The sequence below is a fragment of the Gadus chalcogrammus genome, chromosome 7, assembly GCF_026213295.1.
Source record: "Gadus chalcogrammus isolate NIFS_2021 chromosome 7, NIFS_Gcha_1.0, whole genome shotgun sequence".
In the NCBI taxonomy this organism is placed as follows: Eukaryota; Metazoa; Chordata; class Actinopteri; order Gadiformes; family Gadidae; genus Gadus; species Gadus chalcogrammus.
The window spans coordinates 25743829-25762164 of record NC_079418.1 but is presented as its reverse complement, the minus strand read 5'-3'; the positions used below and the strand labels follow the sequence as shown (position 1 = coordinate 25762164).

General features: G+C 47.6%; 2 protein-coding genes across 3 annotated transcripts in view; one reads left to right on the top strand and one right to left on the bottom strand.

Annotated features, from left to right (window-relative positions):
- LOC130385249 (glutamate receptor 4) overlaps positions 1–18336 on the bottom strand; it is a 1260456-nt gene that overhangs the window by 652653 nt on the left and 589467 nt on the right. The window lies entirely within an intron of this gene.
- Positions 10698–18336, top strand: part of mtus2a (microtubule associated tumor suppressor candidate 2a) — a 30642-nt gene continuing 23003 nt past the window's right edge. Inside the window, exons 1-3 of the mRNA XM_056593914.1 lie at positions 10698–12776; positions 13136–13379; positions 17721–18140. Of these exons, the coding sequence (XP_056449889.1) occupies positions 10698–12776; positions 13136–13379; positions 17721–18140 (2743 nt within the window). The remainder of the gene's footprint in view (positions 12777–13135; positions 13380–17720; positions 18141–18336) is intronic.

The following is an 18336-nucleotide window of genomic DNA, read 5'->3' as shown; positions in this document are numbered from 1 at the left end:
CTTAGGTCAGACTACAATAATACAAGAGGTGAGTGTAACCTGACACAAACAAACGACTTGTTTATCAGGGGTTCATGTTGTGGAAAGAGTGCGCAGTGGGTTATTGGTTTTCTCGACGGTGTCTGCATGCTTTCCTAAGCGATTCCGATAAAACGGTATAGCCTAGTTACGTGTTTGGTAATCCAGGCGAATAGTTTATGTCTCATTCGCGTTTCTTTTTTTTATCATTTGATTTTCATTAAAGATATCTTTAAAAAAGGGGGTAAAAAAAATCGGATGAGTTTTGACCAAATGCAACAATGCTACCTAACTTCCCCTTTCACCTGGACATGACTTTGGCTGACACGGGATCGGCTTCCCCCGAGTGAGAGGAGCGGGGAACGGGTCTCCGAGATGCTAACAGGGCTTATCGGGGATAGATTAAAGGGCTTTAGACTTAAACCCAACAATGATCCACTGCACGAAGTTCTCAGACCGTCCTCTTGATTTTAGTCAATACAAAAAAAAAACGAATGTGCGTTTGAGTCGTTCATTCCGTTCCGATTTAAAATGAATGTGGGAGGCTATCTTTCAACTCGGATCGGATATACTAGGTTGGGTCTAGGAATGGATTAATGAGGAAATGTGATTCTCTTCTTTGAAACCTGAGGGGAGAACACTGCTAAGATTGGTTTAATTGTTGGATTTGTTGCATACCTTTATTTTGGAGAGTTATGCATGGTAGGAATGAACAGCCTTCCCAAGGCAACAGTTCGTTGTTGTTTTAACCTAATCCAAGAGTGTTAACTGTAGGCCTACATTGCCCTTTTGTGAACTTGGAAATGTCTAACAACTCCTAACAAGATTATCTAAAGAGGGTAACATTTGTATATTTTTTATACATGATCCTGTTATCTGTAGAGGTATGCATCTGTCCTATCATAACCCAATTATGATGGCAACTGTTTTAATACATTCCATTGCAATGGGGATTTTGTTGCACACCTTGGTTATGTCTATTTATATTAAAGTCAAAATCAGTGTCTATGGCAACCCTATGACATTCTGAATGTTTCAATGCATATTGCACACTCTGATCCCTTTATAGTAATAATTTGTTGCATTTATGTAACAGAATTTGAATGCGCTCAAGTGCTTCCAATAGTGAGCAGAGGGGGATATCACACCTCATCCACTACTGTGTGTCTGTGTGTGTGGGCGTTTGGGTGGGTGGACCCAGTCTGGGTACTGAAAGGGAGCCAGAACACTGATAAGATTAGTATTTGTTAAGTGTTTTCTAATCTACGCCACAGTTATCAGAGCTATCCGATTGAGGTGGTGTATTGATGGAGGATGCTCTGTTCACCTACACCACCACCCTCAACTCTTGCTCAACCTTCATCTTCACTGACGCTATGTAAAGGCATTCCATTGACTGACAGTTTGTATTATACCCTCCTCCTCTACGCTCACTGCAACCCTCCTCTCTACCCACCACCCTCACCTTTCAAAGCCACCCTTAACTCCAACCTCCCCCTCACCTTTTTATGCTTCCTGATTGATTGACACCTGACAGTTGATATCACTTGGCATCATTTAACCCTCTTCACCTTTCCTGTTACCATGGTTACTTCAAAAAGTGCACTACATAGCAGACTTTTATTTTCCCTCTTTCTTTACCGTGAGATCTCGCTAAACAACTGGAGGTTTTTCCCGATGCTTTTATTTCAAAGCTGGCCATTGGTGCTTCCGGGACAGATGTGTTGTTTCTAGTTGGTGCATAAAGAGGTGTGGCCACCGTATAATTTCTCTCATAACAACAGCGTTCAGACCTTCTTCACCTTGCAGACGCATTACTTCGTTCAATGGGTGAACCTTCTAGACTTTTAAGAAACCATGAAAACTCAATGTATTACTTTGCAGCTCTGCATTCCATTCTTCCGCTCTGATGGCATTAAGAATGCATTTTTTTTTGCATTGTAGAAGATTTCCCACCCAACCAACACAATGCTGACACTAGGTGAATAATAATCGACAGCATTGACCTGCGGGTATGTCTACCTCTGTCTGGGTCTCGGCCACTCCCCCACCTCCACTTGGCTGGTATCGATATGCAGGCTGACCGCATGACATCAAAGCCTCATAGCTCGGCCTTGTGGCCTCCTGCTTGTCCAGCAACTTGTCTGCTGTGACTGTCGTTCTAGATGCTGATGCATCTGTGATTGATTCATGATGTCTGGAGCTCGGAGCTGAGCCAGGATCGATTGCGCAGATCTCAGCACATACGAGTGTGTGTGTGTGTGTGTGTGTGTGTGTGTGTGTGTGTGTGTGTGTGTGTGTGTGTGTGTGTGTGTGTGTGTGTGTGTGTGTGTGTGTGTGTGTGTGTGTGTGTGTGTGTGTGTGTGTGTGTGTGAGAGAGTGATGACGTCCCATTAGTGTGGTCCCACCCTCAAGGTCAGAGAGAGGGAGAGAGAGGATGACTTGTGACCAAAGAAAAGGAAGATGCACAGGATGCAACAGGGATGTTGTTAGTGTGTTTGTGTCTATGTCTGTGTGTCTTTCCGACCCATCTTTTGTGTTCAAATACTTTTTCTTTATTCTTCTCTGCGACCGGTTTGTGTCCCTCTCTCTTTCTCACTCCCTCTCTCGCTCTTACCCCAGACAGGTGCAGCTTGACACGACAAAAGCATTTGTGCTAATGCCACTGCAGAGGTGTGTGTGCGTATATGACATGTGTGTGTGTTTTTTTAAACCACTCACTCTATGTTCTTTACTATTGCTGTAATGCAATCCTACAATCTACTCACATAAATGTCCTCTTCCAACACGCACACACGCACACACACACACGCGCAGTCACACGAGCACATGCGCGCTGCAATGCACACACACAGCCATGCTGCCTTTGTTTGGAAGGTTACTACGAGCTGGTTTTAGCTCCTCCCCTGCAGCCAGACCGATCCAAATTGCACGGACTGCCCCCCTCTGATACACACACACACACACACACACACACACACACACACACACACACACACACACACACACACACACACACACACACACACACACACACACACACACACACACACACACACACACTTGCCACCACAGGTGCCGCATGCGTACGCTCTTATGGTGTGTTCTCTTGCAGGAGGTCCCGCAGGAGAACACAGCAGTCCTGCCTCCCCCTCCCCCTCGACCTCTACCACGCATATCAATGTGATGCATCACACACACACACACACACACACACACACACACACACACACACACACACACACACACACACACACACACACACACACACACACACACATGCCGTCAACATTTTCAGGAATGCATAGGGCATTGCTTTTTAAAGCATTTCTTGTAATTATTTGACATAAATAAGAAATGTTTTATAGAGAGATATGTGAAGCTAAACCATTACCCTACTTGGTTCACCTCCAATTGAACCCCTGGCCAACTTACCTCCCACGCTGTCCTCAGGGTATACTTTGGTACACACACACACACACACACACACTCACACTCACACTCACACTCACACACACACTCACACATTGTATTACCAAATGAGCTCTCCCCAGTACCCACAATCCCCTGCTTTTCAGTTGTTCTCCCCTTCTATGCTGCATTGAGATGCATGTTTTAATAACATCAGGGGACCGTTCCAACTCTCTCTGATATTGTCTCAGCCTGGCTGTTATTACTTTCCAGGGCGCTGACAAAGAAACATCATCACAGAGTCAGGTGACGGTGTCAGCGACTGCAACATCATTTACAGACGCAGAGAGGGGCAACAAACCATGTTAGATCTCCTCCTCTCCCAATCTCCTCTTTCTTCCTCTTCTGCTTTCTTATCCATTCCCTCATTCCTTCTATTTCATTTAGCGTTTTTTCCTCATCCATCCCCCTCCTCTTCTCCCTTCCCAGTCTTTATCTCCTTCCCCCTTTCCTCCCCCCTACAATCCTCCTCTCTTCCCCCCCTACAGCCCCCCTCCTCTCCTCCTCTCTTGGCTCCTCCCTGTTTGCTCCTCCACTCCTCCTCTCCGCACTCCGCCTTTCCTCCATGTGTGTAGCCTCCAGATCCAGACCCCCCGCCCCCCCCCCCAGCCAACCTGCCAGTTCCTTTGTCCCTCTCTACTGTTTCCTAGCAGCCAGCCAGGAGTGAGGAGGAGGAGGAGGACGAGGAGGACGAGGAGGAAGGTGGTGGGCGGAGGTAGTCTCCACTAATAACAATGCAGAGCCACCAGCAAGCGGCCCCCCTCCTCTCCGCATTGCTCCTCTCCTCTCGTCCTCCCTCTGCATCACTCCTCCCTGCTTCGCTCCCTTCCTCCCCTCTCCTCCCCTCCCCTCGAAGAGCCTCTCCTCCTCCCACCTTTCTGACTCTCCTCTGCTCCTTCTCCTCTCCTATCTTCTAGCCTTGCCTCCACGTGGCTCTTTCTTTCTCCCGTCTCCTCATCCTCCCCTAAATCCATCATTTATCTTCACTCTGTCTGACTCTCAGCCTATATGTGTGTCGGTCTCTCTGTTTGTTTGTCTGCCTTTCGCTCAGTCTCTGTCTGTCTCTTTGTCTGTATTGGTTTCCCTGCAACCAGTGTGCATTCTGTCAGCTCTTCTTGATATATATATATACAGTATATATAAACACTGTATATATTCGTTTTGTACATTTTAGTCCTCCTGCAATCTGTTCCTAAGCGCAACAGCTGGCAATAGCTACCGGCACGGCAAACGTTGCCGTTTTGCGTTTGCAGAAATAGTTATTTCAGGGCAGAACAACAACCCTGGGCTGTGACAACAACCTGATCGTAGACGGGCTTAGTATGCGTGACCTTCCATGTCTGGTGGGGGCGTGTGTGTGTGTCTGTGTGTGTGCACGTGTGCCCGCATGGTTAACATTCAGCTATGGGTAAATCAAATCTTATTACCGCATAAATCTTATTGGCTTGCTGCATATAGCAACGAATCCACTTCGGCACATTATGATAATTAGTCGTTTCCAGTCATGGAATAGTCCTACGACACACGGGCGATGAGGAAATCATCTGTCTTTATTGCGGATAACTGCTCTCACCTTCATTGTCTTTATGGGTTTGCCTCGCCCCGCCCCCCCAACCCTACTCACCTCCTCTGACCTCTCACTCCACTGGAATCCTGTTACAGCACTTCTTTGCTATTTAAGGCCGTCCCCCTGGGGTGGCAAAGGTCTGCAGTTAGACTCTGGATGTGCAAACGTGTTGATGGAGAGAGAGGGAGAGAGAGAGAGGGAGAGAGAGAGAGAGGGAGAGAGAGAGAGGGAGGGGGAGGGAGAGGGAGAGGGGGAGGGAGGGAGAGAGAGAGAGAGAGAGAATTAGTTTGGCTGATGTCTGCAGATTTATCCCCTGCTGAAATACAAAGATTGGATTGATCGCCCCGCTCTCCGTACAGCGTGCTATCGTGAGACGGAGGCGCTGGTGCACAGAGAGAATTTCGCTTTGTTAGGAAGAGAAGAGCAGGGATGCTTTGGATGGGGAAACATCCCTACTCGTGAGAGGGCAGGGGATAACCAGTAACAGATAGATTGGACTTGACGTAAAAAAAGCTTAAGAATTTAATATAATGCTGATTATGGCTAGATTGATGGAGGGATCTTGTGTTGTAATCTTGTGGTCTGTGGCCAAGAGATAGCTAGACCAAGACCCCTAATCATTAGCATTTTACGACTAAACATTTTTATTCTTGATACTATTTACAAATGATTCATGTTGTTAAGGAACATGTAGCGGGGCCTCACTGTGGCCGTTGGGAATCAAACCCAACCTCCCATCCAGGCGCTACACTAGGCAAAACGTTATCCTGCTAGGCAGAAGCCCATATTACTAATCTCAGTCACACCTTCCTCGTGCCTTTGTTCTGTTAATCCTGTTAAGGTCCGTATTGAGGTATCTTCCTTGTTCCGATATAAACACAAACAAACACAGACAAGAGCATAATGCTGTTCAGTCGCCAGGTTAATCGCCGCTGTGGTTGGCTTTCTTGGAATCATGTCGCTGTTGTTGTGTCTGTTGGTGATGCTGTTTCCTGGAGAGGAATGAGGTGACAAGAGGATGAGGAGAAGAGAAGTAGGATGAGTGGAGAGGAGGACAACAGGAGAGAATGAAAGGGAACAATGTGGATGAGAGAGGAGAAGGGAGATGAAAGGAGAAGCTTTTTATAAACTGATTTACTGGCATTTTCCGTGAAGGGAATCCTCTTCCATATAAACATGAATGGTTTTCATGTTCCTGTTTAATACAATTCCTGATATTGGACGTGTGTGTGTGTGTGTGTGTGTGTGTGTGTGTGTGTGTGTGTGTGTGTGTGTGTGTGTGTGTGTGTGTGTGTGTGTGTGTGTGTGTGTGTGTGTGTGTGTGTGTGTGCTCGTGTTCTCACTCAAGGTTTATTTTTGAATGTGTGATCACAGTGAATTCATCGGCATGTCTGAGGTGAGAAAGATGGCTTGTATTCAGGCAACTCGTACACACACATACACATTCATACAAACACTTCCACATTAGTAGACAAACTCACATCAACACATGCATGCTCTCTCACACACACACACACATTGACGCACACACACACACACGCATTAACACAGGCACAGACACACTCACTCTTGCACTGATATACACACACTTCCACAAGATTAATTACATGCTTGTGCAGACATGGAGTTCCATTAGAGATGCTATTTTAATCTGCAGCATGGCGGCTGTGGAAACATCCCATAATGTACCATGTTCATTCTCATCACTCATCAATGAGGTTACTATTACATTATTGTTTCATCACACAGAAATGATGCTAGTATTGGTAGTAGCGTAACTGATATTACATTATGTTGTATTCATAAAGCATTATAAATAAGATAATATATTATATGATTTTATAATATAATGTTATTTTATTATTGTATTGTAATTGATCTGATTAACTTTTGCATTTCTATCGATGTTCTTGCTTTCTTTCGTTTCATTATGCCGAAATACTTCAGACAGTGTGTGTGTGTGTGTGTGTGTGTGTGTGTGTGTGTGTGTGTGTGTGTGTGTGTGTGTGTGTGTGTGTGTGTGTGTGTGTGTGTGTGTGTGTGTGCGTGTTTGTACGTTTGTGAGATAGAGAGAGAGGTGTCTCATGTGAACAGCCTATAAGAGCTAAAGTGGAAGGGGAGGTGGTGTTTTGGGGAGGAGTTTCTGGGGGGGAGGAGAACATGAAGGGACCTATGAAGACAAATGGCCTTTCTAGCATCCACATGTGCAGCTGGTGGGACAACAAAGAGCTACAATAGTCATGCATGTTCCTGGGCACCACTTGTATGGTGTACCTATGTGGTAACCTACATACTGTGCCTCATCTTTTATTCATTCAGCGTGTGTATATATATATATATGTATATACACACACAAGAACAACCCATATATATATATATATATATAGAGAGAGAGAGATTGATATATATAGATTGATATTGATATAAAGACATATATAGCTATAGTTTTTTGTGTGTATATATATTTATATATATATATATATGCGTGTATCTATATATAGTTACATAGATATCTGGGTTATTTTCTGTAGCCCATTAACACAGTTCCAGTCTCAAAGGACTTCACAGGTCCACATAAACATCCTTGAAGTAGGGCTCACTCCTAGCCAGGGAGGCTGGTATGTAGTGTGAACTACATAGAGATCTGCCTCTATAATACCGCCAGTTGTAGCCGCCTCCCATTGTGTCCAGTCGCTATGGAAACGTCAAGGCTACATATCGACTTATTGATATCAAGTTGGCTAGCCCACTAGGCCATTCCACTGGGTGACTAGGCCACTCCCCTAACCCTCTGTTTCAGTCAGGGAAGCTGAGCAGACGCGGAATAGTCCAAGGTCATTTCAGGTTTCATTTATTGGCCGTAGAAACTGCACTAATAGATTTGGTTAATAAAGGTTGACAGGGTGAAAGATTAATGGGTATTATATGCATGAATCCTTCATGTCGAGTGGTCTTTCAGAATGCCTTTCAGAAGATATGATCTGAATGAATACGACCCATGTCATCCTGTGAGAAATGTTTCTCGTTGGGTCAATAACAAGTCCTCATTGATCGTCGTCTCTTGGTTCTTTGTTTGTATATCAGATCAGTAATACTGCAATAATAACCAATAAACGTGATAATTTCTCTGTTAATTATCATGCTTTTGTTTTTAATGAATGCTGATTTAGGCTCTTGATTGGATTGGAGGTTATGGATAGTGATTGGATTGGTAGTTATTGGTTGTCGCTAGATATGGGATTTGGTTATTGATGGTTGACGGTTATGGGATATGTAATTGAGGGTTATGGCGTTAGATAGTAATAGTAAGTTATGGGCTTGGTTATGGCTAGTTATGGATTGGGCGACTCCCTCAGGCCAAGGCAGGCGTCCTCACGGCCGATAAAACAGCTGTGCTCTGGTGAGCCCAGCGCAGCACAAAGCAACTGGCAGGACTGCTGTCATCAGCACCTTCTGCAGCGATCCATCATCGCCCTTTAACCAAGAAACACCTCCTTCACTTCCAATACGCTCCCCTACCGATATAACACCCACCTCACTTTGAACAACCTCCTCTACCGATATCAGACTGTCTTCGCAGCTAATGCACTCCTCTGCTCATATAGCACTGTCCTCACTTTACATAGGCGCCTCTTTCTTTGATTCCGTCTGTTCCTTTCCGTCTGTCTCTCGGTCCGCCTGTCCCCCTGTCCATCGCTTTATATCTCCTCTTCCGTCTTCCTCTCTCAGCAACACTAAAAACACACACATACACACAGACATGCACACAGACACGCACACGCACACACACACACACACACACCGTTTTACTCAACCATCCCTGGAATCTGGTCTTTAACATGGCTGAATATAAATGAGCCTTGGTTCAGGCAGAGCAAACAGCTGTCAGTGTATTAGTGGTGTCGGTTCGATGCCAGGGCCAGCGATAGATCAGAGAATGTCCCGCCTAATTAGAGGACAGATCAGACACCTGCTCGACTCTCACTGAGATCCATTTGAACTGTTGGTCTGATTCCATGATGTCTCCTAGAGATACTATTGGAGCCTGCAGCCTACTGCTTTTGGTCACCATCGCTTGGGCTACTGCTATCTCGTTTATGACAAGCCATGGTAGTCGAAGGCTGGGCTGTTTGAATCCTAGGTGCTCTGTCTATACGCCTCTTGGAGCAAGTGTGTCAGACCGCTATCTGCTACTTAAGTAATTCTCTCCCTATTTTAATTTAATTGTAGTTCAATTCTGTCTATTGTACATTTCCAATCATCAAAGGGACCCGATCGACAGACACACTCACTTATATAAGCCACTTTTTGGAGGCGGTTGAGAGTTGGTAATGACTGTAGGAAATGGAGAGACTCCCTGTCTATTGCAGTCTCCCAGCCAGTCCCACCCACACAGTCTGTGCTATCTCACTCACAAACCCTACCCTGTACACGCATGCACACGCACACACTACGTTATTTCACACTCCTGGGTCATTGTTTATGTGTCTCTCTCCTGAGAAGTGAAGCTCATTATAAATCATTTCTCAACTTTCCTTCCAGATTCTCCGCCTGTCTCTCTCCATCCTTTGGGAGATCCCCTTCACTCGCATGAAGACAATGTGTTGCCTTAGCCGGCGTCTTCCCTGTCTCCGTCTCCGTCTCTCTATCCCTATCTCTTTCTGTAGCACTATTTCAGTCTCTAGCTCTCTCTGCATCTCTTATCTCTTGTTCTATCTCTCTGTATCTCAACGTCTCTCCATCTCTCTGTGTAGCTCCTTTTCCACTTTTGTTGTTAAGTGAGATGGTTATTATTGTAGAGGTCTATAGCTTATAAGTTAAACATATGAGGCATTGAGTGGAACAACCAAGGCCTGTATTCCCATAAGACTAAGGCAAATGTATTTGTAATGCCTTTTAAAACACAAATTGTAGTTCCAAGAATGTAGGCAAGGGGAAGTTAAAATGTACAATAAACGCAGCCATGATGAGCACTGGATTATCAAAAGCGATGAAATAATGAAGATTGTCGACTGTGATAGTCTAAAGATTCTAGAGCTCGACTTCTTAAAGTCTGAACCTCTGCCTTTTTCTATCGATCAATAAATTATAAGGGAAGTTGAATGTAGCTTTTAACGTGGCTTATATTCCGATGGTATGTGGACCACCTTGACTAAACCACTAATCTTGAAGTTGAACGTAGGTTGCTTAAAAGTTATACGGAGTGGGTCGTTAAATTTTTCCGATGCTGTGAGCTTTGAACCCCTGGTCTAGTTTTCAGACAAGATCGGGAATGTTGTGGAATCTGCTTCATCTCGTGCCTTGATGGGAATGATGCAATAGACTTCCACGTCCATTTCTTCTCGGTTGTAATGACACCTCTTCTCTACTCTCTTTTCAGATAGGTCTCTCCAACCGTGATCTGGAAGATGTCCGTCATTTCAGTTTAAAAACGTCAAGAACACCACAATAAGTAATCTGGAGCGTATGAGCATCCGTGAGATGACATCAGCCCGTGGCCACTCAACTCAAACATCTCTATCAAATCAAATCCAAACAGGAAAATAAATCCAGCCATCCGTTGGGGAAGCCATAGCTCCTCCTAAATGGCCAGAGGGCTCCACGGGTGTCTTTGAGTGTACCAGAGGATACGATCACAAACATGAGTAGCCCACCTAGCCTCCAGGGACTGAGGGGGAGCAGCACGGGCCAAGAGATGCGGAACAAGACCCAGATCCCGCGGTCACACATCAGCGACGCCAACGCCAACCAGCCATGCCTGCCGGGGGGCCAGGGAGAGCGAGGGGTCCTGGGGGAGGACGGCTACCCCACCAGGAGCCAACAGAACCTTATCCCCCACGGTGAGGCCCAACAGGGGGTCCAGCTGTCCCAGTACCGGTACCCAATGACCAAGGACGAGCAGGAAGGGGACCAGGACTTTGACGACGGGGGGAGTTTAAGAGACGGAAAAGACGAAGAAGGGCCGATGTCCATATCCTCCAGCTCCACCGCCAGCTCAGCCTCGCTCTGCGGGAAGAGGAACGACAACGAGGGTGACCAGGGCGGAGGGTCGCGTCACGAACGACGGACCCAGGGAAGGCACACCAGCCACAGCTCTGAAGAGCTTGACGCGTGCGCGGACAGCCCGGGGGAGAGGGGGGAGGTGACGCCTGCGAGCCGAGGCAGGGAGCGGGAGAGGCGGAGGCAGGGAAGTCTCAAGGAGTCCAAGTCCGAGACCAACGTGTTCGCCTCCAGCTGTCTGACGGCCGTCTCTCTGAGTGGAAGTCTGGCCAGTGCGCTGGATATCAGTGGCGTGGCGCCGCTCCCTCCTCCCAACTCCAACACCAGCTACCAGCCCAGCACATATAACGCTACCTCAGCTCAGACCCGGAGGAGGGCGCCCGCTGTCGATTCCAACCAGAACTCCTCTCCAGCCCCGCTGCACCAGGGACAGGAGGATCTGCAGGGTCACCACCTCAACCAGGGCTGGAGGCAGGAGGACGGGTGTCGCTATGGGAACGGACTCTCATCCTCCGACGCAAGACTGGGCCTCCGGAGGAAGGGCGGTTTCGAGGAGAGGGTGTTACCGCCTCGGCGGCAGCAGTTAGTCCGTCCGCTCTGTCAGAGCGAGACAGGGAGGGGGTGGGGCTTAGCCGAGCCAATTGCCACAGCTGCGCAGAGGGAGCCTGAGCAGGCGGATTGTCAGAGTCAGGGGACCAACAAGAGGTTCCTGAAATCAGCCTTACGCGAACCCTCAGACGTCTCTCACCTGTACAACCTCCAGATGCTCTCTCAACGGAGACAGTCCAGAGAGCTACCCTCCATCGAGGCCCAGTCTCTGGACAGACATCCGTCCACCGCGAGGCGTACCTCCAGCCCTTCCAAACCGCCTCCCAGCGTAGAGAACAGAGCTCAGGCCCAACTCACGTACAGGAGGAACTGCTCCAGCCCCAACAGGTCCACGATCGGAGCCAGGACGTCCACGCCGCCTCACTCTCCTCTCAGGACTCCCCAGGGATCTCCACGCAGGCAGCCCTCCATGTTCCTCGTCTCCAGGACTGCCTCAGGGCCTCGACACCCCCAGCCCCCTCCTGGGACCAACCCTGCTGTCGAGGCGTCGTCTCAGGGTACCAACACCGGGGGTCTGAGACCCCCGGTTAAAACCAACATCAGCACAAGTGGAATCCCCAAAGCGCCTTCCAACCACCACCAGCATCAGCAGCAGCAGAGCTCCCCGAACCGTTACCCCCACACAAACCCCAGAGAGACCTCCCCGTCCCCCAAGGGGAACCTGAAACCCAAGGGCGTGCGTCCCAAGATCATCACCTCCGTGCGCAAGAGTCCCCAGATCAGGGCTCAGGCGGTCGACGGGTCTTACCAGGTGTCCTCTCTACCCTCCAGGCTCACCGCGTACTCCCACACCCAGACCAGCCCCCCCGAGGCCCCCCAGCGAGACTCCCCCCCGGACGCCGCCTCCGGGGTCAGGGGCCCGGCGGTCTTCAGCGCCTCCAACCTCCTCTACGAGAGGTACCGCCAGGAGGTCCAGTCCAACATGTTCCCTCCACAGGGAGCCATGAGAGGCGGAGCGAGGGCTCCCCCCGGTCACACGCACACTCTGCCCACCACGCACACTCTGGCGGGGCCGCACGGACACCCCCATAGTCACACGGCGCCGCCCAAGCTGGCCGGCAAGGGAGACCACTTTTACGGGACATCGAGTGACAAGAGTGCCCCCCCAGAGGTAGGTAGTAAGGAGTGACAGTTGGCCCTTAACATTATAGTTAATTTTTTAGAGATTCTCTGTGAAAGACAATAGCAATGTTGGGACTGTAATAGACAGCATTACAAAGGGTTTGTTCATCGAGTTACTTAACCTAACAGAAGCACTGCTTTGCACAGCTTCATGTTTAAGTATTTAACGGGGAATTTAGCCACGGAGAGCATTTCAATCTGTCTGACAGGAAAGCGAATCATCTGCAAAACCAGCCGGAGCAAGCAAGAACACGTTCCTTCATGTACCCAACAGGCTGTATGAAGAACGTTTTAATTGTACAACCTTTCTGCTTGGATGGCTCTTAAGCGTGTTGTCTTTTGTTCTAGATGGGCAGACCCGCCAGCTTTGGAGGACTCTCCAGCGATGACGCCAAGATGGCCGCCCAGGTGGGAGGAACAGGAAGTCTGCTGCGCTCAGGGAGGGGCCTCCGACTGGGCTTGGGAGCCGTTGCCAGGACAACCACTGGCTCAGTCAAGGGAAGGGGGCCTGCACAGGCTCAAAGGTCAAGTCTAGTCTTCAGCCAATCGGTGCAGGCTATGAGTCGCGTGGGCAGTCAAAAAAGCCAAGAAGGTAAGAAATAACAACAATAATTCATCGATACAACATGTGTCTATGTGGTTACTCAATGCTTTGCAGTGTTATGTGAAGATTTTCCTTTGCATTTCTGTTGCATGACAACCTCCTCCTGCATACGACGAGAATAGATACTACTGTATTCATTCTCAATTAAGTTCTAGTTATATCATTTTGATTCAGGCACAGCACCAAGAAGCTAATATTACTTATTTTAGGAAACCTTGAGCTAATTATGTCTTCGCTTCTGAGGCAGAGAAGTGATGTAACAGAGCTGCCTCATCGTCCTATACTACATGTTACCAGGCAGTCTGGGGACTAACTCCCCCATCATTAAAATACTCTGATCTGATTGGTGGATGTGAGAACATTCCAATGGGAGTTTACCCACTTCAGATATCTACCGTTAGAAAGCAAAGAATAATTGGTGTGTGTTCCGATGAGCAGAGTTACATGAACATGCATTTACAGTAAATGCAAACATTAATGCATAAATACATCAGTACATGTGTACACATAATGCATTCGAAACATACATACAGACTTATTTACGTGAGGGCAAACCCTGCAAAACATATGAGTGAGGGAAATAAAAGTGATGATGGATTATGCAAAAGACAACCCCTTGAACTAATCCTCCCACATCGCATTTCTCCAAGGAGATGACATATAAAAAAGTACATCTGCAAATTATGCAGATTCCGCAGCCGACTGCAGCAGTCACATTTGCATCACTGCTCAGCAATCATGGGTGGATTGAAGTGTGAAGCGGGCATGTAGTTGCGCATGGCTCCAAGCCAGTGCTGTTAATGACCTGCATATTTTATCCAAGTTTTTTCAGAGGATACAGTCATACACATACTTTCACACACGCACAGTAACACACACACACACACACACACACACACACACACACACACACACACACACACACACACACACACACACACACACACACACACACACACACACACACACACACACACACACACACACACACACAGAATAATATGAACACACACACACGCACACACAATCTGCAGCTTCACACCCAGAACAGATTACTGATAAGCCTGTTATTATCCATCATCATTTTCTTCAATACATATGTATGGGGTTCCTAGAGGTAGTGCTTGGTCCCTGGGGGCCCCCGGTGCTGCTGGGCCCCCGGGGGGGCCTCCTGCTTTTGAAGTCTAAAGCAAATTAGCACTAAGCTAATTCAGTCAGTTCATAATGCTGGCAAAATTCTTCTCTCCCCTGTATGGTTACGCATCCACCTAGCTATCGTCAATATGAAGGGTCTAAGTGGAGCATAGGTCAGGGGCTGTGGGCTTTGGCACCGGTGTATGGGAACAGGCTGTGGAGAGGATGCCCATAACAGTAAAAGGGACCGCTCTGTGAACCATTTGTTACCATGTCTTAATTTCCTCTGGGGAAATAACCTAACCAGCTAGGGAGTAGGGTAGTTAAAATAGCTTGGCCCTCAGTGCTAGTCACTGCTACACTTGCATACTCCTGAATAGCAGTATCAAAACATAAATACTTTGATGGAATGTAACTATTCTTTTAAGATATGCCTTCCTTGGGCTTCAAGTGTTGAGTGTGATAGAGAGGGTGAGAGCCCGTTCCTGGTCCCAACAACTGGTGCTAGCTACATTTCATCCATCCAATCCTCCATCCTTTGGTCCAAGCTCCCACCCTTCCATCCTTCAATCCTCGGCTCTAGCCAAGGGTGGAGGTGTCCTTGCCAATGACACCAATGATGCCAACAATCTATTATTTACCAACGACCTACATACCTATCGTCCATCCATCCTACAATCCACCCTACATCCTACATCCTCCACTTGTCCTTGGGCAAGATGTCTCACCTTCCCTGCTCCCAATGAGCCTGTTATCAATGTTGAGGTATGTGGGTCAATATATGTAGGAGTGTGTGTGTGTGTGTGTGTGTGTGTGTGTGTGTGTGTGTGTGTGTGTGTGTGTGTGTGTGTGTGTGTGTGTGTGTGTGTGTGTGTGTGTGTGTGTGTGTGTGTGTGTGTGTGTGTGTGTGTTGTGACCAAGATATTGTGACCATGAATGTGTGGCTGAAGATTACCATAATTGTGTGGCTGAATGTGGCCATGAATGTGTGCGTGAATGTATATAAATGTGACCATGAGTGTGCGTGAACGTATTTGACAATACAGTCTGTTGATATGAATGATCCTGACTATTTCGCCCTATTTGAGTAACCAGAACAGAAGCAGAGTGTAGACATGGAGGAGAAAGAGGGGGAAAACCACCATCTTCCCCAGCCAAAGTATTTTCTCCCTGGCGTTTCATCCATGAGCTCAGCGAGATTTGTCCCAGGGTGGGGGCTGCCGTTACCCCATAGAGAGCAGAGGGGGAACCAGGCTATGGGTAATGGGCAGGAAAGCCGAGCCAGCTAGCCCTATATCTCAAGCCAGCAGGATATAACACCACCTAGCTCGGAGTGTCTGTGTGTGTGTGTGTGTGTGTGTGTGTGTGTGTGTGTGTGTGTGTGTGTGTGTGTGTGTGTGTGTGTGTGTGTGTGTGTGTGTGTGTGTGTGTGTGTGTGTGTGTGTGTGTAAAATTTGCATCTGTATGAAATATTTCATTTGGCATATTTCAAATGTCATAGACCGTGTATGAAGGCAAATACGAATTGCTTGTGACTTCAGTGGCTTTCATAATTTTTTTTTTTTTCCCCAAATGTGCCATGCTATCTTTCAACAGATTTTTTCTTCAGATTTTCTTTTATCATTTTTTTCCTTACACAGCCATCTTCCTCTCATCCCTTTTTCCCTTTATTCCCATCTCCAGAAGGGGAAAATGAAACTACAAATGAAACTCAGTTCAGATGTGTTCTGTTGCATGCGAGCAAAACGAAGCAAACTGTAACCCGAATGGCTTCATTTCCTGTGCTAACAATAAGTCACTCAAGTGTCATTCAGTTCATGAATGAGGAACTGAGCAGTGCCTTAATGATGTCATGGGTAATTGTGATCAATAAAAAGATATTGATAATCCTTAGACAGTGATTACTATTGCAAAAAAAATAAAGATTTGTCATGATATCGGCAAAAAAATTAGTTACATTTTGCTTTAGTCCCCAATATGAGCAGCTGGCTCTACATTGCTTGACTTTACACATTATGAGCTACCACCCTGCCTGTTAGAATGCATTATGAAGAGGCTGGCTGCAGCTGTTTCCTGGAGCCTACTGGGAGCTTAGTCAACACAGGAGGAGAGAGGCTGAGCAAACACATTCTGGCTTGTGTCCAACCTCCCACACATCTCCTGAACTTAGACCGAGACTCAGACGGTATGACTAGTACGTTTCTGTCTGCACACTCATATACTGTGTAGATGCAAAGGTAGATACATAAGCAGATGCTTGCATGCGCTTGCACACATAAACGGATATCAGTGGCGCTGTTCTTTCAGCACCACAGTGTGTGCTGAAACCCTCCTGTGAGTTGGAACGTGGAGGTTTTTGCTCCACCAGCTGATCATGTTGGGACTAGCCGGGGAGAGGCAAGCTGCCATGCTACATGTGCTCCGTGCTGCTTTTCTTTCCATCCTTGTCTCTGTCACTGTATGTAATGAGTTCAACCAAGGACAATGCCTTGGATAAATAAGGTATAGCACCCTCCGGGCTGTCCTGTTATTGGAAAACAACGCACGGCGGGGGTGGTGTTTCGGCCAAGGTCGAAGCCGAGGTTGTTGTTGTCGCCATTATGTAAGCCAACCCCCAAGAGTGGTTTATTCAGCTTATACGGCAGTTACCAATAATGACTACGCATACGGTTGACTCATCTATAATGTTATTGGGTTTTTATGGACTTGAATCAGCTGTTTTTATTACTTTGAGAATATTTATTTTGCATTGTCAATCAAAAACATTGAGCCAATAGTTATATTTGAGTGTTGTTATTAATGTTGGATTTTCAGAACATTGATTCAGTACTGGGAGAAGGCTGAGGTGTCCAGTTATTGAAAATAATACACACCCTTGGAACTTTATGGATACATTTGGATAAAATATTCAACAATGCTTTGGTACAACATAATATAAGATTTACAATATATATCCCAGCAAGAGCACTTGGGTGTTAGCTTTTGATCCCTGTTTTGAGATGGGACCTCTGCAGGCCTCTCCTGTGTTCAAACCAGAGGATACGTCAGAGCCGATTACATCATAGATTAATACGAAGCATGATTAAGTTAAATTCTGATCTGGAGTGAAAGCAGTGCATCATGGGAAAGCAGTAGGAGAACGCTAACATAGTTGTATGAGGATCCTCACAGAACCGCTGATCCTCTCGCTTACAGAGGACCAGAGTGCCGCTGCCCCGACGACCCACCCTGCCCCAGCCCCGGCTCCAGCCAACCCCCAGCTTCAGACCCAGCTCCAGACCCAGCTCCAGACCCAGCTCCAGACCCAGCTCCAGACCCAGCTCCAGACCCAGACCCAGCTCCAGACACAGACTCAGCCCCAGCCCCCGATCCAGATCCAGACCCAGCTCCAGACCCAGCTCCAGACCCAGCTCCAGACCCAGGCCTCCAGCAGGTCTCTGCAGCCCAGGGCCAGCCACTCAGGCCTGCGCGCCCCTGGGTTCACCTCTAACGTGCGGCTGGGCCCCGCGGGCCGGCTAGGGACCTTTGGCTTCGCAAGGAGCTCCAGTGTGTCGTCTGCGTCCTCGGCCCACTCGGCTGACAGCGCCAACAGCGCCCCCTCCAGGGCCACCCCACGTGAGTACCTCTTTACCAGCCTGACTGGTGTGTGTGTGTGTGTGTGTGTGTGTGTGTGTGTGTGTGTGTGTGTGTGTGTGTGTGTGTGTGTGTGTGTGTGTGTGTGTGTGTGTGTGTGTGTGTGTGTGTGTGTGTGTGTGTGTGTGTGTGTGTTCATTGGTTGGTCGTCCGTTCCGCTGGAAGGAGTTAAGGTTAC